Source organism: Ambystoma mexicanum, chromosome 6q, assembly GCF_040938575.1.
Source record: "Ambystoma mexicanum isolate Mex_15411 chromosome 6q, UKY_AmexF1_1, whole genome shotgun sequence".
NCBI lineage: Eukaryota > Metazoa > Chordata > Amphibia > Caudata > Ambystomatidae > Ambystoma > Ambystoma mexicanum.
In genome coordinates, this window is record NC_090937.1 from 262,442,615 (window position 1) to 262,463,562 (window position 20,948).

At 45.0% G+C, this 20,948-nt stretch overlaps 1 protein-coding gene across 1 annotated transcript in view; it reads right to left on the reverse strand.

Annotated features, from left to right (window-relative positions):
• The window catches only part of ENPEP (glutamyl aminopeptidase), a 441,170-nt gene that overhangs the window by 308,521 nt on the left and 111,701 nt on the right, over positions 1-20,948 (reverse strand). The window contains exon 4 of the mRNA XM_069630729.1: positions 20,466-20,586. Within this exon, the coding sequence (XP_069486830.1) occupies positions 20,466-20,586 (121 nt within the window). The remainder of the gene's footprint in view (positions 1-20,465; positions 20,587-20,948) is intronic.

Here is a 20,948-nt window from a genome sequence, read left to right on the forward strand (position 1 = left end):
AGGAGTGCTTGAGTAGAGAGGGGAAAGAGCCAGTGGTGGAGGAGTGATTGCAGAAATCGGTCAAGGCTGGAGAGAGAGAACCAATGTTGTCCTTGATGGTTCTGGAGGAGCAGGGGGTCACCTGCTTAGATGAGACGTTCATAGACTGGACTCTTCTGGAAACATCTTCAGGTGTTACAGGAGAGATGGAAGAGAGAAGGAGAGGAGAGGTGGTGGCCAAGGCAGGCCTGAGAGGGGTGAGGAGAGAGAGAGAGTAGAATGGTGGTGAGTGTGGACTGGCCTGAGTTTTAGTGGTGAATTGAGAATCCAGAGCCATGCACGGGGCCAGGGTGGCTGTAGAGGAGGATACTTCAGTAGGATTGGCCAGCTCCTTGCAGATTTTGAAAAGTTTGGCCGTATTGTTAGAGTCCGCAGATATGCAGGCTTGAATGTGGACCCTCTTTTAAGACAGGATGGAGAGTTTGTATTCCCCTTGGAGCAGACAGCAGGCCAGATTGTCAGAGGGTGCGGCCGAAGCTCCCCACTTCCGCTCAGCTACTCTCCACCTGCATTTCAGAGCAGCCAAATTTGAGTCGTTCCAAGAGTTGCACTTGGTAGTTGGCTTCAGGGGGATCCTCATAACAGGGGCAATGATATCAAGAGTGTTAGAGATGGAGAGGTGAAGGTTGGAAAGGGTTGTGTCAGGATGGGAGTCAGCCGCAGGAGTAGGGAGGGCAGTGGTGGAAAAGGCAGCCACTGATACTCGCTTCAAAGGTCGAATGACTATGAAGGAAGTTGGCAGTGCTGGGTGTAAAAGGACAAAGGGACTGGAAGCTTCAAGTGAGAAAAGAGATCACGGCCACTCTGCCTCTGGGCCTATTGAGCCTGGGCTCAGACAGGATCATGTAGCCCTTGGGAGGAGTGTGTCAAAACTCGTGACAGAGCTAGCCTTGAACCATGTCTTGGTAAGAGCGAGAACATCCACGTCCAGGAGTTCAAGGAGGTGGCAGATGTCAGAGGACTGTTTGACAGCAGAGCAAGCATTGAGAGTGGCCACGTGGGGCAGGTTGCCACTTTTTGAAGACTTCCGGGTGGACAGGGGTCCCCAATAGAAGTGGCAAAGAGCCAGAGAGGTGGTCGAAGGCAGGGGAGTCTGATACTGAGGTGGAGGACAGAGGTGGCCGAGGAGCCAGAGAGGTAGTGGAAGGTAAGGGAGCCAGAGAGATGGAGGAGAGAGGTGGCTGAGCAGTCAGGGATTTAGGGGATGCAAGGGAGCAACAGAGGTAGTGGAAGACAAGGGAGCCTGAGAGGTGGAGGACAGAGGTGGCTGAGGTGCCAGAGAGGTAGTGGAAGGCAAGAGAGTCTTAGAGGTGGAAGAAAGAGGGGGCCATGGAGCCAGGGATGTAGTGGATGTCAATGGGGCCATAATGGTGGAAGAAGGAGGAGTCAGAGGAGGCAGACGAGCCAGAGAAGTGGTAGAAGGAACAGCAGGAGAAAGAAGGAAGTTGATGAGGTGGGGGAGGCACCTATCAAATAGTAGGAGATTTGGCTGCTGGTCGGCGGCTGTGCTGCATGCTAGCAATCTGCGTTTCAACCCCCAAACACATGTGTCGCACAACACTACCTAGGGGATAGCATTGCGTGCAGGCATAGCTTAGGAAAGCAAAAGAGTGCTTTACAAGTCACAGGGTGAAGTACACAGTAAGGGAAGCAGAGATACAAGGTAGCGGGGAGCTAAACATGGGGGAGGCAGAGGGTGCACAATTTAACAGCCAGCGAACTACCAGCAACCATGGGAGGAAACTGGAAAGCAGATCACCCAGTCTCAGGTAAGGTGGGGAGTGGATCTGGATGTTAAGCAGGAGCCATTCCTTGAGGAGTAGGGTTCTGACCTCCTTCCTAAAATGTAGAAGTGAATGGGTGAGCCTCGGGTTGATGGGGAGGAGCTTTCAGAGTCTGGGGACATAGACAGAGAGTGGGCCTCATTCCGAGGCTGGCGCTATCCATGGAGTAAAGAGCACCATGGTAAGCAACCATGGAGCTATTTACTCCATGGAAATCCGGCATGGTGAATGGAGTAATTACCGGTCCATTCCAAGGTTGGAGAGACCGGTAATTCCCCATTCACCATACCGGTTCCCCATCCCCATTCCTGCCCCCATAGGGCTCAATGGGAATGGGGAAGGAGTAAATTACGGCACGGTAAATTACGGTGCCGTAATTTACTCCAAGGTCCCTTTGCGGGTTGGATTTTTAACGCCTGCTAAAAGCAGGCGTTAAATGCCAACCCGCAAAAGGGAACTCGGAATATGGTGGTAAGTGTTAACGGTCACCGTTGCCATTAACAGTGACCGTTAACCCTTACCTCCAGCCTCGGAATGAGGCCCAATGTCTGTCTAATGGTTCTTTCCTTCCTGCACCGGCAGAGTTCAAGTCAGCAAATGTCTTTACTTGTGGTGGATCATAGGACTCCATAGATGCTGAACTGCTCAATGAGATAGCTGGTGGACTTAAGGGTTATGGCCTTGTAGATTATGCATCAGCATTTGAAGAGGAAATGTGCTTGTAGCGTGAGCCAGTGCAGTCAATAGGAGGCTGGGTGATGCGGTCCAATTTGCAGAGTAATTTTATATGTCGTGCTGCGGCATGTAGTACACATCTCAGGGGTGCCAGGGTTGTTGCCAAAAGTCCTTCCAAAAGGGCATTGCCACCATCCATGTGGGAGTGGACCAAGGATTGAACAACAGATCTGAAGTTGTTTGCTGGGAAGAAGGCCTTGATTTTATGCAAATGGGAATGTTGGTACCAAGCTGTTTGTGTCTTCCTTGCTATGTGATCCTTGAAGGAAAGGTGTCTGTCAATGTAGAACCCAAAGGACATGGCACAGGTGGACAGATTGGGCTGGAAGCCCTGAAGGTTCATAGGGGTGATCCAGGTCTGGATGGTCAAGGTTTTCAGTGTTGTTGGTCAGCAGAAGGAAATCAGTTTTGCAGGGGTTGAGCTGCAGGTAAGCAGTGGACATCTAGGACTGGATCAGTGTGAGATAGGGCTTGAGCCTGTGGATGTCTTCCATTAAGGATATCTGGAGGCAAAGATTTGTGCCATCTGTGTTAGGGAGAATTCTCATAAATGTGCTAATTTCCCTTATCTTTTGAGACCCCCAGCAACTTTGCTGGATTTCTAGGATTTAGATTTTTACCTGGAAAGATTGGGAACCTTTTTCTCCCACTCTTTCATGCATTTTGACTTGTGTTTTACTTTTGTGTTCTTTGGATATGGCGTTTTAGACAACTCCATAGGCATCATCTTCTTCTTAGGTGTCACACAGCACCTTGAGTGCAGTGGCACAGGGATGTCTATCAGACTTCCCAAGGTTTAAATACCTTCTCTGGGACTGACTACTGTCTCCCAGAGCATGTAAAGTTAAATTGACTTTTCTAGTCTTTTTAAATTCATAGACCCAGCACACACTATCTTCCTATAGAGTGCTGGAGGGGTCTGCGTCTAAACACTCATCTAACAGTCAAATGTTACCCTTTGCTCTTGAAATTGCTGGGGGCAGTGGTTTTAGAACTAACTACCATGAGATTTCCCAACCGCGAACACCGGTAGCTAAAAATCGGGTCAGCCATATTTTTCAATATGACGCCCAAGACCTCTCTGTGAAAACAGACTCCAGTGAAGCCCTGCTGCAGGTCTGAATTGCCTGAAACTCCCTCGACAGAGAAGCCACTTCAAGGACGACTTCTTCGCTTGAGCTGGTGGGAACAACCAAATCGCGAGCCACCTGGACACCATCTCCATACTGGTCGAATTTTCTTCAGAGTGCTGTTGAAAACCGGATAGCCAGTGAGAAGGATACCAGATTGTGAACTTTAAGGCACTCACACCTTAAAACCGACGTTTAGCCAAGCTTGTGGCTTCTTCCCTGGGCAGTGCTGTAACCTCCCGACGTCCTCCTTCTTGTCACCACGACTGAAGCTCAGGAACAGCGAGATCTGCAGGAACTGCCAGGAACAACTGCCTTAGCTACAGCTTTTCTTCATCCATAAGGTACTGTGCAAACACGGTGTGGAAATCCTTTCTGCCGCGGTGAAAGTTTGTGAAACTCCCAATTGTTCACTCCTAATCCGACATATAACTCTTTTTCTGGCAAACTACTTCTAAGAACATTGGCAAAGTTTTAACCATTTACTACCAGAATTGTGCTATCCTATCCAAGACACTGAACCATTGACTTTGGCCCAGGCCTATTGAATTGAATTGCCTCTTTAGTGAACTAAAACTATTTGCCCTGAAAGTAATTGTGTTTATAACTTTTGTCTTTCTACCCCTTTTGAAAGTTACTGAAGTGCCATTTTGCTCCCACTTCAGGGGAGCCTAACTTGTTCAGAAACGTATTGGATGTGTACTGTAGTGTAGTATAGTGTGATATCGAGCTGCTTCTTGCTGGTGGAATGTTTTCTTACTAAATGTGTAAATAAATGTATATTCTTTTACCAAGAAACCTTGAGTGTTTGTGTGATTGCAAGTCCTTTGTGTAATATATTGTACTGCTCACATTCCTCATGAGATAAGTCTGGCTGCTCAGCCACTGCTACCACATAACTGTGTAGTACAGGCGTGTACCAAAGGTGAGATTGTGCTTACACCTGTAGTCTTTATTGTGTGTAGTGTTCCCAAAGGGTACTGCATGTTATTCTGCCTAACAATCCACGTATGGTGTATGTGGCATTATGTGGCATGAGAGGGTTCGAGCAGTTCCAAGTAAGGGATGAAGATCAATGGGAAGAGGATGAATCCTTGAGGGACTCCACATGTGATGGGTAGAGTTGGTGATCTAGAGGAATATACTTGGACAAATTGGTGGCAGTTAGCAAGGTAGGCCTTAAACCAGCTGCAGCTGGCATTGCTGATATGCATGCAGGGATGTGGAATGTTGGTGAGTGTCCAGAGCTCTACTGTGTAAACACTGCTGACAGGTTAAGGAGAACCAGAAGGCAAAGATGGCCATTATTGACAATGTTAAGAGCATTGTCGATCACCTTGATGGTAGCAGAGTCTGTGCTTTACCTGGGTCTAAAGCCAGACTGGTAGGACTGAAGGAGGTTATTGGCATTGATGAATTATAGGAGTTACATGGCTACTGCTTTCTCAAGAATCTTACCTAGGAAGGGAAGATAGGTGATGGGGTGTGTAAGGGAGGCATGGTATCAAACAGTCAAGACAGGCACAGCTGATCACAGTTCAAGGGGTTTATTGAACTTCAAATGGGTTGGTTGAAATCCTTTCTAAACCTAAATCTAAGGATGGGAGCAGGCTACAACCATCAAATAAAAATAACACAGTCCTAGTCAAGTGTCTGTCAAATCAAAAAGCCTATCCTAATAAACATACTGCCAATCCTTAGTTCTAAATACAAAAGGGTGTGGGACAATGGTGTTTGCAAAAAGAAAAGTGTTCAAGAAATAATATGTCAGGACAGTTGAGCAGTTGGCTTCCCTTCCCCACGCTTTCAGCACGGGGCAAGGCTGCACGTTCGAGCTTCGCACAAACACTGGCTTCTCATCCACGAGGATACAGTTCAAAGCATAGACATCAGGGTCTTTTGCCAAAGCCTCTTTACCAATAACAGTCTCTTACCGCAGAGGGTCTGTCGTAACATTCCATCCCTATCAGGATTTTCACATGCACTTCTTTGATCTTAGAGCCAATGACGATACCACAGCAGCTACTGCTGCTCCTCCCCGCCTTGGTCAGTTACGCGGGAGGGCCTTCAGTATCTCCGACACACAATGCAGGAGTCTTCAGAAGGTTTCTTGAAAGTAACGGCATTTTGCCGAAAAGGTCAAGGGTAATTCCCTTCTTACGAACCCTACGTGGTTTGCCGTCTTTCTCCCCTCATTCAACTGCCGACTTGAAACGGCTGTACCTTCATTTGCTTTGCCTCGCTCAAATGTTGCTTTTTTGCTCTGCCTTTTATCGCTGTGGGGATGTCTAATGGAAGTCAGGTGTGAGTGATTGTCAGTGATTGCCTGAACTCGCCTGACCACAGTAGCGGGACATGTAAGATACGATGCTTGGGTGTAAGTTTGTTTTCTCCCAGAGCGTGCTGTGTTTCTGAAAGTGCTAGGAAAGGGAAAGGGGGGTAAGGTTCCCACGTATCCTAGCTGGTAGGATGGGGTAAAGGTGTTGCAGTGGGAGGGATACCAAGTCTCGCCATCCAGAGTCCCGCTACCACTCCTCAAAGACCCCTCACCCAGGTGATCCTCCCGCACTGGTCCACCCCTAGGGTCTGGATCCAAAGGCAATGGCCGTGCTCTGGCCACCTGAGAGCGAGATCCGTGGGGATCAGCGGGTGAGACACCTTCTGGTTTCTCACAGGTAGTAGTTGCCAAGGTCATTGGGGGTCCAGTGTTGGTTTCTTGAGAAGCAGAAGGATTTGTCTGATCTTGAGGATGGTGGGGACGGTGCTTTGTGTGAGAGAGCTGATGCTTGCCAGGTAAGGGCAGAGTGCTTCAGTCGGCAGGTCTTCAGTATGAAGGCAGGGAGGATGTCATCTGTGTACGGTATGGTTTTTCTGGATGCTAAGAGTGCCAGTGGGGTCTTTCATGATGAGAGTCATAAAAGTTGTCCAGATAGTGGTGGCTTTGCAAGATGGGATGTGTGGTACGGGTGTCTTTGGGCTGGTGGATTATGCTGAACTTGTTAATGAAGGAAGAGTTGATGGTGGCAGGTTTTTCATTGGAGTGCAGTATGGGTGGGTCAGGCAGAGGGTAGATGTAATTGCTTGATGGTTCTGAAGACTGTTTTCCAATTTCATTGTTGGCCTTGATATTCACACAAATACTGCATGCTGTAAATAACGCCTGAATATGAGACAGAATCCTTAATTAAAGCACCTCCAATGTTAACCTCTATCCAAGAAGGGAGTGTAAAAAATGAAAAAACACACTTGACATTTATTAATTGTTTTACCTGAGGTGAAGGGAAGCTGGAGTCCTTCCTTCAATGCAGGCAAATGAAATGCTATATGGGGACAGACAATAGCTGTGGAAATGTAGGCATCTCTGAGGCCTAACTGTAGGGACATTTTATGAAGGTGAAACTTAATTGCAGAACTAAAACACATGGTGTTGGGATGGTGCTTATTGTATCTGTATATAATGTGATTTTCCCTACTCCAGCCAAATTGTGTGAAGCCTGCAATGTGTACATTGACACTTAGTTTTATGATATGCCATTCCATACAAATGGTGCAGAAACTACCAACAACATTTACTTAAGACTCTTGGCATCCACATGTGATAAACATGAGGAAATATACACCAAGGGATTGTTGATCTGATTCTGCGAGAGAAATACTGCCATGTATAATAAGAAAATCCTGGGTTGTATTATTGAAATGTGCATCTTTTTAAAATCATAAAATAATCAGGAGAAAGTAAATAATGTTTATTTCCATAAGCCAATATGCATTGTGTCATGTTTTTATACAAATTGAATATTATTGAAATGAATGTGATGCATCTGTAAATTAAAATTGAATGCTTTTGAAAACTACATATGGAAATCAAACTGCATTGTGGACACAATAAATAATCTACGTGTTAGATAGATTAACATTACAGTTGGTAGGGGAAAAAAGTATCCCCATTTGAAACTGTATCTCGAAAACATGGTCCGCTAAAGAATCAATGGAATATAAATCTATTCTCTGAATACAAGTTTTGTGAGCTTGGAAAACCACTGGCTTTGGATGTCACAAATTAGCTATCAGTCCAAGCCAGGCTTCTTATCCTGTAATCCATAATCTGAGAAAACTATTAAGAGGATTGCACCCACAGAAATAAAGGTTCAATTTGGAAAAAGAGAGAAAAGCACTGGAATTGCACATATCAGAATTCTCAATTTGATGGTGTGGGTCTGCATCCTGAGCATCTTGTGACCTCTCCCCAAAGCTTTATGAGGGGATCTATTTTTTTCACATAACACTTTGTTTTGACCTTTCCTGAACTTTGTGTGGCCATAAAATAAAACCTGGCAGTTAATGATTGTCTTGGAAAATCACCCAGCCTCTAGTTAATAGTAACGCTGAAATGAGGCCTTCATGTACAAAATTAACAAGAAACACAATTCATGGCCATTGTAATGATGCACTATCAAGCAGACTATATTTTCCTATGTAATTTCATAAAAATCTGGTTTATTAGAAAGGTAATGGTAGTTTTGGAATTGGCAGAGCCTGTCCCGTGACATCAGAATAAATGGGGTATAAAAACATCCATTAATTAGTAATCAAATTATATAATTGTAATAACTTTTTATTTTACATGCTGCAGAAGTGTGTAAAGATGCAAGCTCTGTGTGCGATTTTAAAAAGCCCTGCTTTAATAATGTGAAAAATTCAGAACCAATGTTATGGCAGAAATATGTACTTGAGTCCAAAAGTGTACAGAACCAATCATTATCAACTATCTAAAATATATTGGACCCATCAAATAAGGGGGTGTTTTCCCTGGGAGTGCCAACTTCTTAAGTGAACCAATGGGAAGACTCAAATAATTTAAAATGATGATGTCATATGACATGTTTTGGGAAAATGAGAACTCTATTTAAACCCAAACTCACAGAAAGTAGAGAGAACACTCAGATTCTAGAAAGTCTGCAGATGGGGATCCCCGCCCAAGTGGATGAGTGCTCCAGTGGAATAATACCTTGAGTTGATGGGAGCACTACCCATGGACTTGTCCAGAGGAAGCCATAAGAAGACTTTGCCTGAAACCGGTTTTAAAAAGAGACTGGTGGGCCTAGATGACAGGGTGAAAGCTGCCTGCAGCTGTGCGAGGTCATGCCTGTTCTGTGCCCTAAAGAAAAAACCCAGAAGTGACTGTAAAAGCTCCAATGCAATTATATGTATTCAGAAAGAATCCTTAGTTGGCCCACTAAATGGGCTGGAACTGGAAGGGAAGTCACTTGGGGACTGGTTTAAAATGGAATGCTATCGCAATTTTTAGCACGAAATGCACCTTGCCCTCTGAAAATAGCCACATCAAATGGAGAACTGATTTCAACTAGAATGATACCATTTTCTGTACTAAACTTTGCATTGTCGTTTGACAGTAGCTAGCTAAAATAAACCCCATGATTGCCCAGGTGTATTCTAAGACTGGATCTCTGAATTGCTGTACAACACTTGACAGCTTTACAGTGGATTAATACATTTTAACCGGTGGGAGCCGTAGTCATTTAAAAAGAGAAGTGAGAAAATCAACATCATTCTAGTGAGGTGAAAAGGAGCTAGATAGTTCGTTTTCATCCCCAGAAAATGAGGCAATATAAAATGACCATTTGAATCTCTAATGACATTCCGCAGAAGAAGGAGTACCCTGTATTAGATAGTCCCAATATGCAAAATGAAATTGTGAGTTATTCCTGTCCATTCAGAAAATGTTAATTACACGTTCCTATGCAGAGTAAATGAACCAGAATGCTGTGTGCTCTAAAATGGAAAGTACAGTTTCCTAAAACCCAGGCCAATAGATCTGTAATGCAACTTCCTGTGGTTTTCATTTTTCATACATGCATACACTAGAAGGCAATAGGACAATATACATATCATGGTATATAATAAAAGGCCAGATGTATGTGTGTCCAAAGCTGTCCTGCCCGCTTCACCTGTTATCACTGCTAGAGGGAGCTGTTGCCTTACATATACAACAGTAAGACTTCAAGTTCACCTTCTAGGTGAGCAAAATGTGTATTTCAAGGTATAACCACTTGTCATGAGAGCAGGATCATGGAGGCTCTGGAGCTGGTGGAAGATCCACCATTAGTGTTCTACAGAAGCGTGGATGTGCATTCTAGTCTTTCCTTCTTCCTTTCCTATATCCGGACTGTTGCTCTGTCCACTCGGTGCTTTGCAACTCTAGGAGTTTCCTGCTCCGTTCCTGATCGCTAGCCTTTTCGCTCCTAAGCGAAACTAATCGCTTGAGTACAAATTTTCCACAGCCCCCTTCGGGTTCTGCTGCCTTCCCAGCTCTTCTCCTCCCCACGTAGTTTCTTTCAGAGTCACGCATCTGCATCCTTGCAGCGCACCGTCCTTTTTTCCGGTTTCGGAACTTCCTAACTCGTCCACTCCGGACTCGGCATCCGGCCGGTTCTCTTTACCAGCCTTACCAACAGCCGTGGCGCTTTTGCTATCCTTCGGTGAGTTTGGGTCCTTTTCATTTACACCTTGATTTTGCGTTCCATATGAGCTCTTCTTCCACTGTCTTCAGTGCTAGATGGCTCGCGGACTCCCTTCCCCCCTTTGAAGTATCTTTGCTTCACGTCGGCCTCTGGCTGTATTGATTATATTCGATACTCTACTTATGGGTGCTTATTCTCTTTCCTACCTGTTTGTTTTCTCTATCGCCTTCCCCTTTATTACTTTTCTTTGCTTTCTTGTTACTTCCGCTTGATTGTGCATTGTTCACCCTTATGTTTGGACCACTCTAGTGTCCTCTAATTTTCCAGCTACGTGGTCTAGTGAGTTCGATGCTGACTTACTAGCAACATCCAAGCCCTTTCGTGCTGCTTGTTGTTCTCAGTCACCCCGGGGCCATTCCTTCCACTGTGCCTATGGAGACCCACTGAGCTTCAAGTCATCTTACAGTCATCAGCAGCCCTAAAGACTTTGCCCATCTCAGACTACTTCATCATCTGTTGTCTCCTGGGTTTTTTCGTTCCATCTGGCTTTTTCCCCATAAAGGGCTTTGCAATGGGTTTGCCCTTGTGTTGAAACTGTTCCACAGCCCGACAAAAGTGGCGAGCTCCCGGAACAGAAGCACTAGACACACACCAGCCCTTACCAGCTGATAACCCTATGCTGCACGCTTTATGGGACACAGTCCCCGGTATTATTTTTTAGAACCTTGTGAATCTAATCCCAACCGGAGAGGCTTCCGGAACAGACCATATCTCTTCACCAAGAAGGGGTCTCCTGAAGAAAAGCTTCCAGTTCCTTCGGACACGGACATCTCAACCAGCGACAGCAACGAAGACTCTCAGCGAGAGTTGACACCACTAGAGGGAGCTATTGCCTTATGCATACAGCAATAAGACTTCCAGTTCATCTTCCAGCGAACAAAATGTGTATTTCAACAATGATAGCATACAATTTGCTGCAGAAAAGGCCTTCAAGTTGCATACACTAAGAAAATGTATACCTTTAAAACAAAAAACACAAACAGAAATTCATTTGCTTAAGCACCATTTCTCTAACAAAATAAATTACTTTTTTTAATGTACTTTTGTATTATGTAATTATGTTTTGTAATATTTCTTGGTATGTATTATTATGTAAATAATATTCTTCATGCATGTTTTAAACTTTATTTGACTTCAATGTCCTTTATTTTATGATCTCATGTTTACTTCGAATCATGCTGCACATGAATTGTATTACTCTGACATCCCTTAACATTATATATTTGAGTCCAAAACCCATAAGTGGAATTCAAGCCGATGAGGAGCAGATACAACAATTGGCCATATGTACTATGTTGAACTTTCAAAGGATTCTGTGAAATTTTGTTTGAGGATACTGCTCCTCCGTGTGAAATGAGCAAGCTCCTTTACAAATGTTTTTTCTTCTCTTAACATAAATTATGTTACAATACACCACATAATAGATTAAGACTCTGAATATGTCTTCCTTTAAGCACATTAACCCATGTGCAAAGGCTTTTGCACTAGAAGGCCAATATTATCGAAATGAGGAAATGAGCTTAATGTTATGTATGTGTGATGATTTTCTCTGATGCCAATACTTGTCAATGGCATAAAGGACACTCCAATTGACCAATCCTCTGAAACCATTCTCTGATAGCAACACTTTTCTTTAATGTGGTAGACAATAAAAGACCTTAAATAATCGGTCCTTCCACAAAAGTAAAGCAAAATGAACTGCTGATTGTTTATGGAAACATTTAACAAACACTGTCCGGCATATGGCAATGTTGCAACTGTACTGCATATTATTGTTTAGAACTATATTATATATAGATTGGATTTATATGAACAAATGTTTGTGTCATTTGTAGATGAACAAGATGTTTACTGGCAAGTGCTAATTTGTAGATAAACTGCAGGTTATTGTATAATATAGTTGGTTACTCCCTGTCAATCCTGTCAATACATGATCACTTGGTCATCGGGCGCTCTGGGTCTTAACCGTTGGGCTGGTGGGTTGTATAGCCAGGGTTTGAAAGATGACTGTGAAGCAGTAGAAACCAGCCCCCCACCACCATGAGATGTTGGAACTCAGGAATGACTGGACACTGGCTCCCCACACCACAGGCTCGCCTTCCGGTATTTCCGTGGTGTGAAGGCAGTGCAAACACTGGACTGGAAGGTAATGCACTCTGGCGTGTATTCAATGGAGCCAAGAAGGAATACACAGGAGGCAAAAAGGGCCAGAGCCAGAAGCAGGAATCAAAAATAAGGTAGCAGTAGGCCAAGTAGCAAGAAGGGAAAACAGAAGGAAACCAGCAGGGAAGAAGAATGAAGAGAGGCGGAGGAGCCAGGATGAGGGAAAGAACAAGGCAGGAGAAGACAAACAGAACTGACAGGGGAGCGAACACCAAGGCAAGGTCAGGCTGGAAAGAAGTGCAGAATGAGCAAAGGCACGCCCACGAAACTGCAAAAGTGACCTGAACAGAGCGTTAAGACGCGCTGTCTCCCAGGCGTTTTGGATCTTTATGGAGCTCTGTGGCATTGCCTTCGGTCTCCATGGCAATGTCATGGAAGCGTGAATAACATCCCAGAAGCACAGAGTGCACGGCCTGATGTGCAACTGAGCAGCCACCATGATTGGCTAGCTGCCGAGCCGGAAGACTGTAGAGAGGTCACATAACGGGATCAGCGAGAGGAGCACCAATGTGGGTGCAATCGCCAAGACCCAGAGGGTAAGTGATGGCCTCTAGGCGTGACACTCTGCCTCTCCCCAGCAGACCTCAGGTAACCTGGTTTTCATGGGTGCCGAAGATAGAACCGACGTACCAGTAATGGAGCATGAACCTGGCAGCCTGCTACCAAATACGATCCACTGCAGAGTAGCCCATCCAGTCAATCAAAAAGGACAAGCAGCCCCTGCGATACTTGGAATAACATATCGCCCGTATCTCAAATTCAGGGTGCCCATTGACTGAGATTGGGGCTGGACAAGTGGGTTGTCTTCCATAGGAATCCATCAAGTAGGGTTTCAGTGGGGAAACATGGGTCCCCTTGAGTGCCCATTGGATGTATTCGCCAAGTGGAAGGCAGACGAATGGGGTAGGCCACTGTGGATACACGCCGTACAACAGAAAATTGGCCAAGGTATCTGGGAGCCAATTTGGTGGGCAGACTGCGCAAAGGGCAAGTTTTTGGATGAAAGCCAAACAAGATCCCCTATGTTGTATTCAGGTTTTGTAGTTCATTGTTTGTCCGCCTGTCGTTTCTGCAACAGTTTGGTGTCTTTCAGAATATCATAAGTGGTCTTGTGGATGTTTTGGCTCTGTCTGATTATATCATCCACCGATCGGACAGGGCTGCTGGAAATTGACTGAATCAGGAACACCTTGGGATGATAGCCGTAGGTTGTATAAAAAGGTGTCTGTGTAATAGATAAGTGCCAAGAATTATTGTATGCAATCTCAGCCATATCCAAATAAAGATACAAATCACCTTGTGTGCAATTGACATAGCAACGTAAGTATTGCTCCAGGGTTTCATTGGTTCTCTCGGTTTGGCTGATCGTCTGGGGATGGTATCCAGAACTAAGTCCACAATGGATGTTGATGTGTCGACTAAGTTGAGACCAAAACTGAGAGACAAACTAGGACCCACAATCCAAAATGATCTTTTCTGTTAATCCATGCAGACAGTATACTTGATGGGAAAAGGACATGGGTGTTTGGGAAGCAGTAGGTAGAGCCCAAAGGGGTATACAATGAGTCTGTTTGAAAGCAGTCAATGTCAACAATGATACAAGTCATATCATTGGACTTTGGTAGGCTGCCAATGAAGTCTGTTGTGATTGTGTGCCAGGGATAGGGTGGCAGTTCAAGGGTCTGAAGTAGACCTCTGGGTCACTGTCTAGAAGTCTTGACTTGGACACACGTAGAACAAGAAGAGTCAGAGGAGGTCACTTGTTCTTGTAATCTGTGTCACCAAAAATGGCGGGACACCAGCTGGTAGGATGCCCCTGTGCCTCTATATCCAGCTATACAGGAATCGTGTAGTCCGTATGATAAAGCCTTGCGCTGTTCTGAAGATGATACATGTAACTGTTGGTTGTAAAACAACAGTCTGTCTATCATTTTGCTGTTGGAGTGTTTAGGAAGACTAGGGACCAGTGGGTCAGTAATAGTGGTTTGGTGGATGTGCTTCAGGTAAGACTATAAGGCTCCCATGAAATGTTTTGCAAGGAGTAGGTATTCTGAGGGGAGGACAGCAGTCCTCTCAATATCTAAAGAACGTGAAAGGGCATCAGCCTTCTTGTTGGCTGTCCCAGATGTGTAGGTCAAGAGAAACTCATACTGTGAAAATAGAAATACCCAACAGGCTTGACGGCTATTCTGATACTTCAGTTTCTTAATACAATGTAGATTACGGTGGTCCGTTCATGCAGTGCATGGTATGCAGGCTCCTTGGATATGGTGTCGCCATTGTTCAAACTCCCCTTTGACAGCCAATAGTTCTTTTTCTATCACAGCATAGTTGTTTTCGTTGGGAGATAACTTGCCAACACCTTGATGGGTGTTCCATCAAGGTGCAGGGATCGGCTTGCAGTATCACAGCACCAATGGCAGAATCAAAAGCATCAGCTTCAATGATAAATGGCAACTCATCATCCGAATGGTGTAAGATAGGATCTGACATGAATGATTTCTTAAGGGACTGGAAAGCAGTCTCGGCAGAAATTGTCAAAAAAAAGGGCTGATTGGCACGTAGCACTTGGGTAATAGCCAAGGACAATCAGGCAAAATCAGCTATAAAGTCCTGATAGTAGTTTGCGAAACCAAGAAAGCGCTGAACGGCTTTCCTTTCCGAGAGACTCTGCCAATCCTTAATGGCCTGGACTTTAGTCGGTTCCATCTGAATGCCGGAGTCGCTTATAATATGTTCCACAACCCCTATTTGGGACTGGTGAAAAGCGCACTTCTCAGTCTTAGAATACAGATTGTTTTCTTGTAGGCGATGAAGGTCCTGGGAGACATTGGGCCTCATTATGACCCTGGTGGAATGGGTTTAACGGCGCTGGCAATGGTGCTGGTGCCGTTAAACCCATTCCACCCTATTACGAGGTCCCTTAGCGGGACCCGCTAAGGGCGGCTGGTTTTACCAGGCACCCTTAGTGGGAGCCACTAAAGGACCAGGGAGCTAATAACGGGCCCGTTACTAACAGGCCCGTTGTTAGCTCCCTCCCCATTCCCATTGAGCCCTATTGGGGCTCAAATGGGAATGGGGATGGGTAAATTGATTGAGGAATTACCGGGTCCTCCAAGGTTGGAATGGCCCGGTAATTCCTCATTCAAGGAACCCGGACCCTGACCCGGGTTTGGAGGCAGCCATGCTGCAAATAGCGGCATGGCTACCTCCAAACTCGTAATGAGGCCCATTAAGTTGATGTTCAAGAGAAGGTGAAAAGATCAGAATGTCATCCAGATAGACCCCCATACAAAGACACAGTATATTCTAAAATATGTTATCCATAAACCACTGGAAAACCGCTGGGGCATTATAGAGGTCGAAAGGCATTACCATGTATTCGTAATGCCCCTGGGAGGCCTTAAAGGCAGTTTTCCACTCATCACCTTGTCTTATCCTAACCAGGTGATAGGCCCCATTGAGATCTAACTTGGTAAACACCTTGGTGTTCTTGAAGGATTACAGGATGTCGAGATTCAGGAGCAAAGGATATCGATCCCGTATGGTGATTTCGTTCAAATCCCGGTAGTCCACAAATGGCATCAATATACCTTCCTTTTTAGGGATGAAAAATAACAGAGCCCCTGCTGGAGAATGTGAAGACACTATGTAACCTTTCTTGATAGTGTCCTGTAGATATGTTTGTATCTCAATATGAATCTACGTGATTTTTCCCATGACGGAAATCACTGCATACAAAAAGTCTGCATGGGAAATGTACGAACTACAAAATTGTTAGTACATTTCCCATGCGGACATTCATTTAAAAAAACTACATCCATACAAACACACACCCCCACCCACACCCCCACTCAAACCCCCAACACACCACCACCCCCCTAATTACCTTTTTTTACACCACGCTGTGGTCCTGCGACACTGGTTCTCTTTCATTTCCGTGATCGTGAACTGGCGCCTCAGGGTCCTTTTCTTTTCTTTTTTTTTTCACTTTTGGTCGGTGAGCTGCTGGGTTGTCCGCTGCAACCCTTGCTCACCATACTGTATAGTATGGTGAGCCGGGTGTTGCAGGTGACACCCCTGCAGCCCCCGCAGCCTTTTTACTTTATTATTCTTTGTTTTTTTTGTCGGGCAGCTCTGGGGTGTCCCCCGCAACTCCTGCTCACTATACTGTATAGTATGTTAAGCGGGGTGCTGCGGGGGTTACCATCGCAGCCTTTTTACTTTTTATTTTTTTGTCAGGCAGCTGCGGGGGTGTCCCCCGAAATCCATGCTCACTATACTGTATACCTACCTACAATGCCTACGACCAAACTTGTGGTGTTCGAACCTTTGGTGGTATGCATTTTCAGACTTTTTGTAAGGGTCAGAACTTTCGGTGCTGTCATTTTGGCTGAAACCCTCAATACGTTCCCTGGGCGAGAGAGAGTAAATGTGTCCATGAGGGATTGGTTTGTCTGGCACCAAATGAATACCACAATCAAAGGGACGATGTGGAGGGAGCGGAATGTCCTCAGGTTCAGAGAACACCTTCCTGAAGGCAGAATATTTGGAGGCGTCTCCCAGTACTGAAAAGACTTGTAATTCAGGGTTAACATTGGTCACCGGAAAAAAACATGAGATCGACATAATGAGCACAGCAGCGTCTGCTACAAAGAAGGGAACCAAACGTCAATGCCTGGGTGGCCCAATTAATCAGGGTGTTGTGATGTTTCAACTAAGGAATTCCCAACCCCAAAGGGTACAAAGTGTGTCTGAATAACATTCAATGCCAAGTGTTCGATATGCTGATTGATGGTGATCTTGAACGGAACCGAATGTTGTCCAAAAGGACCTGATGCCAGGGCAGACCCATCAATTAGTTCAACCTTAGCTGGGACTTCCTTCGTGGACAATGGTATTACATGCTGAAGGGCAAAAGAACAATCCATATAGTTGCCCAAAGCACCTGAATCCTACATTGCTAGGGTGGGAATGCGAGTTTGTGAAACAAGATGACACAATTGTACTTCCAGCACCAATAAATGGATGGCCGGCATGGGTCCTGAAATGCTTGTAGGAAGAGCAGGTACCCCCGATAGTCTTGTTGTTTTCTTCCCTCCGGACAACAAGCCTATTAGTTTTCTCTTCTTCGGAGAGTGGCCCCCAAATTGCACCCAACTGCATAGGTTCTGGTTCAATCTGAGATGTCTCAACAGGACCAGATGGTACGGGAGTCGGTGTCTTATACATGGATTGATCCAGCGCATGCTGCTTCCTTTCACCCTTGTGTTCTGCCTGGCGATGATCAATCGGGACTGCTAGCTCAATCAGGGATGGTAGATCCACAGGCTCGGGAGTATGTACCAATTCATCCTTGTATTCTTCTTGAAGAACTCACTGGAAGAGTGTTCGTTGTGTAATCTCAGGCCATTGAGCATTGGTTGCTAATTGGCGGAACTGGCTGATGTACTGAACCAGGCCATGTGTTCCTTGTTTTATGTCTACTAGCTAGTTTTGTGTCTTTTGACACAAGATTCTGTGACTGAAAGGTCTCCAGGAAGGCCTTCTTAAAGCCCAGAAGGAATTTAATACAGGACACATACGAGGCTGCCCAAACCAATGCATTCCCAGTCAGGTTGCTTAGGATATATCCGATTCTGGCCTTGTCTTGGGCGAAGTGAGCTGGTCGAAACATAAATTGGAACTTGCAATTATTGCAGAACTCCGAGAACTTGCGTGGATCGCTGCTGTCATACTTAAATGAGGATGCATGTGCCACAACATGTTCAGTGGCGAAAGCCATGAGATCCTGGGCTAAAGCGCCCCTTAGTGTGGTGTTTTCCTGCCTCAAGGTATTAACTTCATGGCGCAGGGCCAGTAGTTTATCTCGAATTTCTTGTAGGGCTTCCATATTGGACTTAGTTGGTTGGCGTCTTAATCTGTCAAGCACGTCAAATAACTGATCACTTGGTTGTCGGGTGCACTAGGTCTTGTCCGTTGGGCTGGTGCGTTGTGAAGCCAAGGTTTGAAAAGATGACTGTGCAGTAGGAGAAACCAGTCCCCCGCCACCCTGAGATGTTGGAACTCAGGAATAACTGGACACTGGCTCCCCACACCACAGGCTCGCCTTCTGGTATTTCCGTGGTGTGAAGACAGTGCAAACACTGGACCAGAAGGTAATGGACTCTGGCGTGTATTCAATGAAGCCAAGAAGGAATACACAGGAGGCAAAAAGGGCCAGAGCCAGAAACAGGAATCAAAAGCCCAATAAGGTATTAGTCGGCCAAGTAGCAAGAAGGGGAAACATAAGGAAACCAGCAGTGAAGGAGAACGAAGAGAGGGGGAGGAGAAAGGACGAGGCAGGAGAAGACAAGCAGAACTGGCAGGGGAGCAAACACCAAGGCAAGGTCAGGCCGGGAAGAAGGGCAGAACGAGCATAGGCATGGCCAGGAAACTGCAAGAGTGACCTAAATGGAGCGTTAAGACATGCCGACTCCCCAGCGTGTTGGGTCTTTATGGAGCTCCGTGGTGTTACCTTCGGTCTCCATGGCAACATCACGGAAGCGTGAACAATGTCCCAGAAGCATGAGTGCATGGCCTGGCATGCAACGGAGCAGGCACCTCAATTGGCTAGCTGCCTCGCCGACCTGGAAGAACGTAGAACGGTTGCATAACGGGATCGGCGAATGGAGCACCAACATGGGTACAAACGGCAAGACCCAGAGGGACACTCCCCCAGCATAAAGTTAGGAGATCACCTTTGGTTTGGATTTTTTATTTTAATAAACAAAATCTAATATTAAGCTTAAACATAGCATTGTTTCCTATCCCAAAATATTGGGGTTGGGCTGTGTGGCTGTGTTAGAGCAGAGGTGCTGGCTCTGTAAAATTAATGGTAAGGCTAAGATATATTCTACAAACTATTTAGATTGTCCTACATACCTTTGCACCTCCTTTCAAATGAAATGCAGAAAAGCGGAAAAAAATTGCAATTTCTGTATTATAAAGAATAAACAGTAGTCGCTTTTGTACACAGTCCATTTGCATCATCAAAACGAGGATGGAATTCGATAAAAAAAAATACGTATATGTTGTACATGTGGCTTTCAGAAATACTGCATGCAGTGTTTTTGAAATTATGTGTCTATTACCAAAATGTGTGCAGATTTCTCATAATCAGGTGATTCCTTATTGCAGCATGTGCTAATGGCAGGTCAAAATCCACCAAATGGATAGTAAAGGTCCTTCTGTTTGTGAAAGGTATTTTGCTGCAAGTGTCACATAACAATAGACGGGCACCTTGTGCTCTATATACCATACTCTCTCTGACTAACTTACCCTATCACTCTCGTCCTCCCTCTCTTTCTTCTTTCCTTTATCCCTGCTGTCTTGTTCTCTTCTTTTCCCTAAGCATCGTTTTTAGTGCCATGTTCTTGTTCAGCCAGTCCATCTAATGTGTTCTATTCCTACCCTCTCTCTTCTTTTCTCGCTCTCTCGCTCTTCTTTTACCTTTCTTTTCCTCAGGCGTTGTCCTTTCCAGTGTTGCATTTCTGACTTCTGTCATTTTAAAAGAGTAAATGTCTAGATCGTTGCCTTGTTGGCTGGAGGCAGGGCGAAATGCACTGTTATTCGCTCTTAAAGCTGACCCTTAACCCTTCCTTCCGTCCTCGTGACGAAGCCTCCAGGTAAATTGTACACATGTGTCTGTGTTAAACTAGGATGAAAATCCCTGATACCACATCCCAGCCCAAACCACAACCCAATCCCCTTCCTTACTACTTTACATATAGACCCTAATGAAGAAGCTTTAAATACATTCTTGTAATGTCTATTTGGAGAAAAAAACACTTACTTTAAATGGAACAAGCCCCTTAGTCTGCTCAGTTAAAATCAGTACTTCAGAAAAATACAACTTTAGTAAAAAACACACTATAAATGTACGACTCAATTAGAATAGGCTCGAACATTTCATTGAACTCTGCAATTCAGGCAAAAACACAGCATAATGTGTGAAAAGTGTCTCCGATGCATGCACTTGCTCATACATGTCGGAAAATCACCACCGTGTATATGCTTGTAATGGTCATTACCTAACTTTGGAAGGGAATAAGGCATATTGAAATATGTTTCGTAGTAGTCAAATATGGTTTTCGTCACGTTTGCTGCATATTCTGCGGTGTGAATCTGCCTTTTCTGAGCATAAATGGTCAGCTGTAAGGGGAGCAGAAACAGTTATGTTAACGTCACTTCAATTGCAGATCACACATGAAAGTCTAGAGCAATGAAACAGCTATTTTATTTAGTGTTATTTGCATTGCAAGAACGAAAGGATGTATACAGAAGAAACAAAAAAAGAAAAAAGGAAGGAAGGAAGGAAGGAAGGAAGGAAGGAAGGAAGGAAGGAAGGAAGGAAGGAAGGAAGGAAGGAAGGAAGGAAGGAAGGAAGGAAGGAAGGAAGGAAGGAAGGAAGGAAGGAAGGAAGGAAAGAAAGAAAGAAATGGAGGGAGGGAGGGAGGGAATGAAGGAAGGTAGGGGGAGGTAAGGGGAGGGGGGACAAAGCAATGAAACAGCTA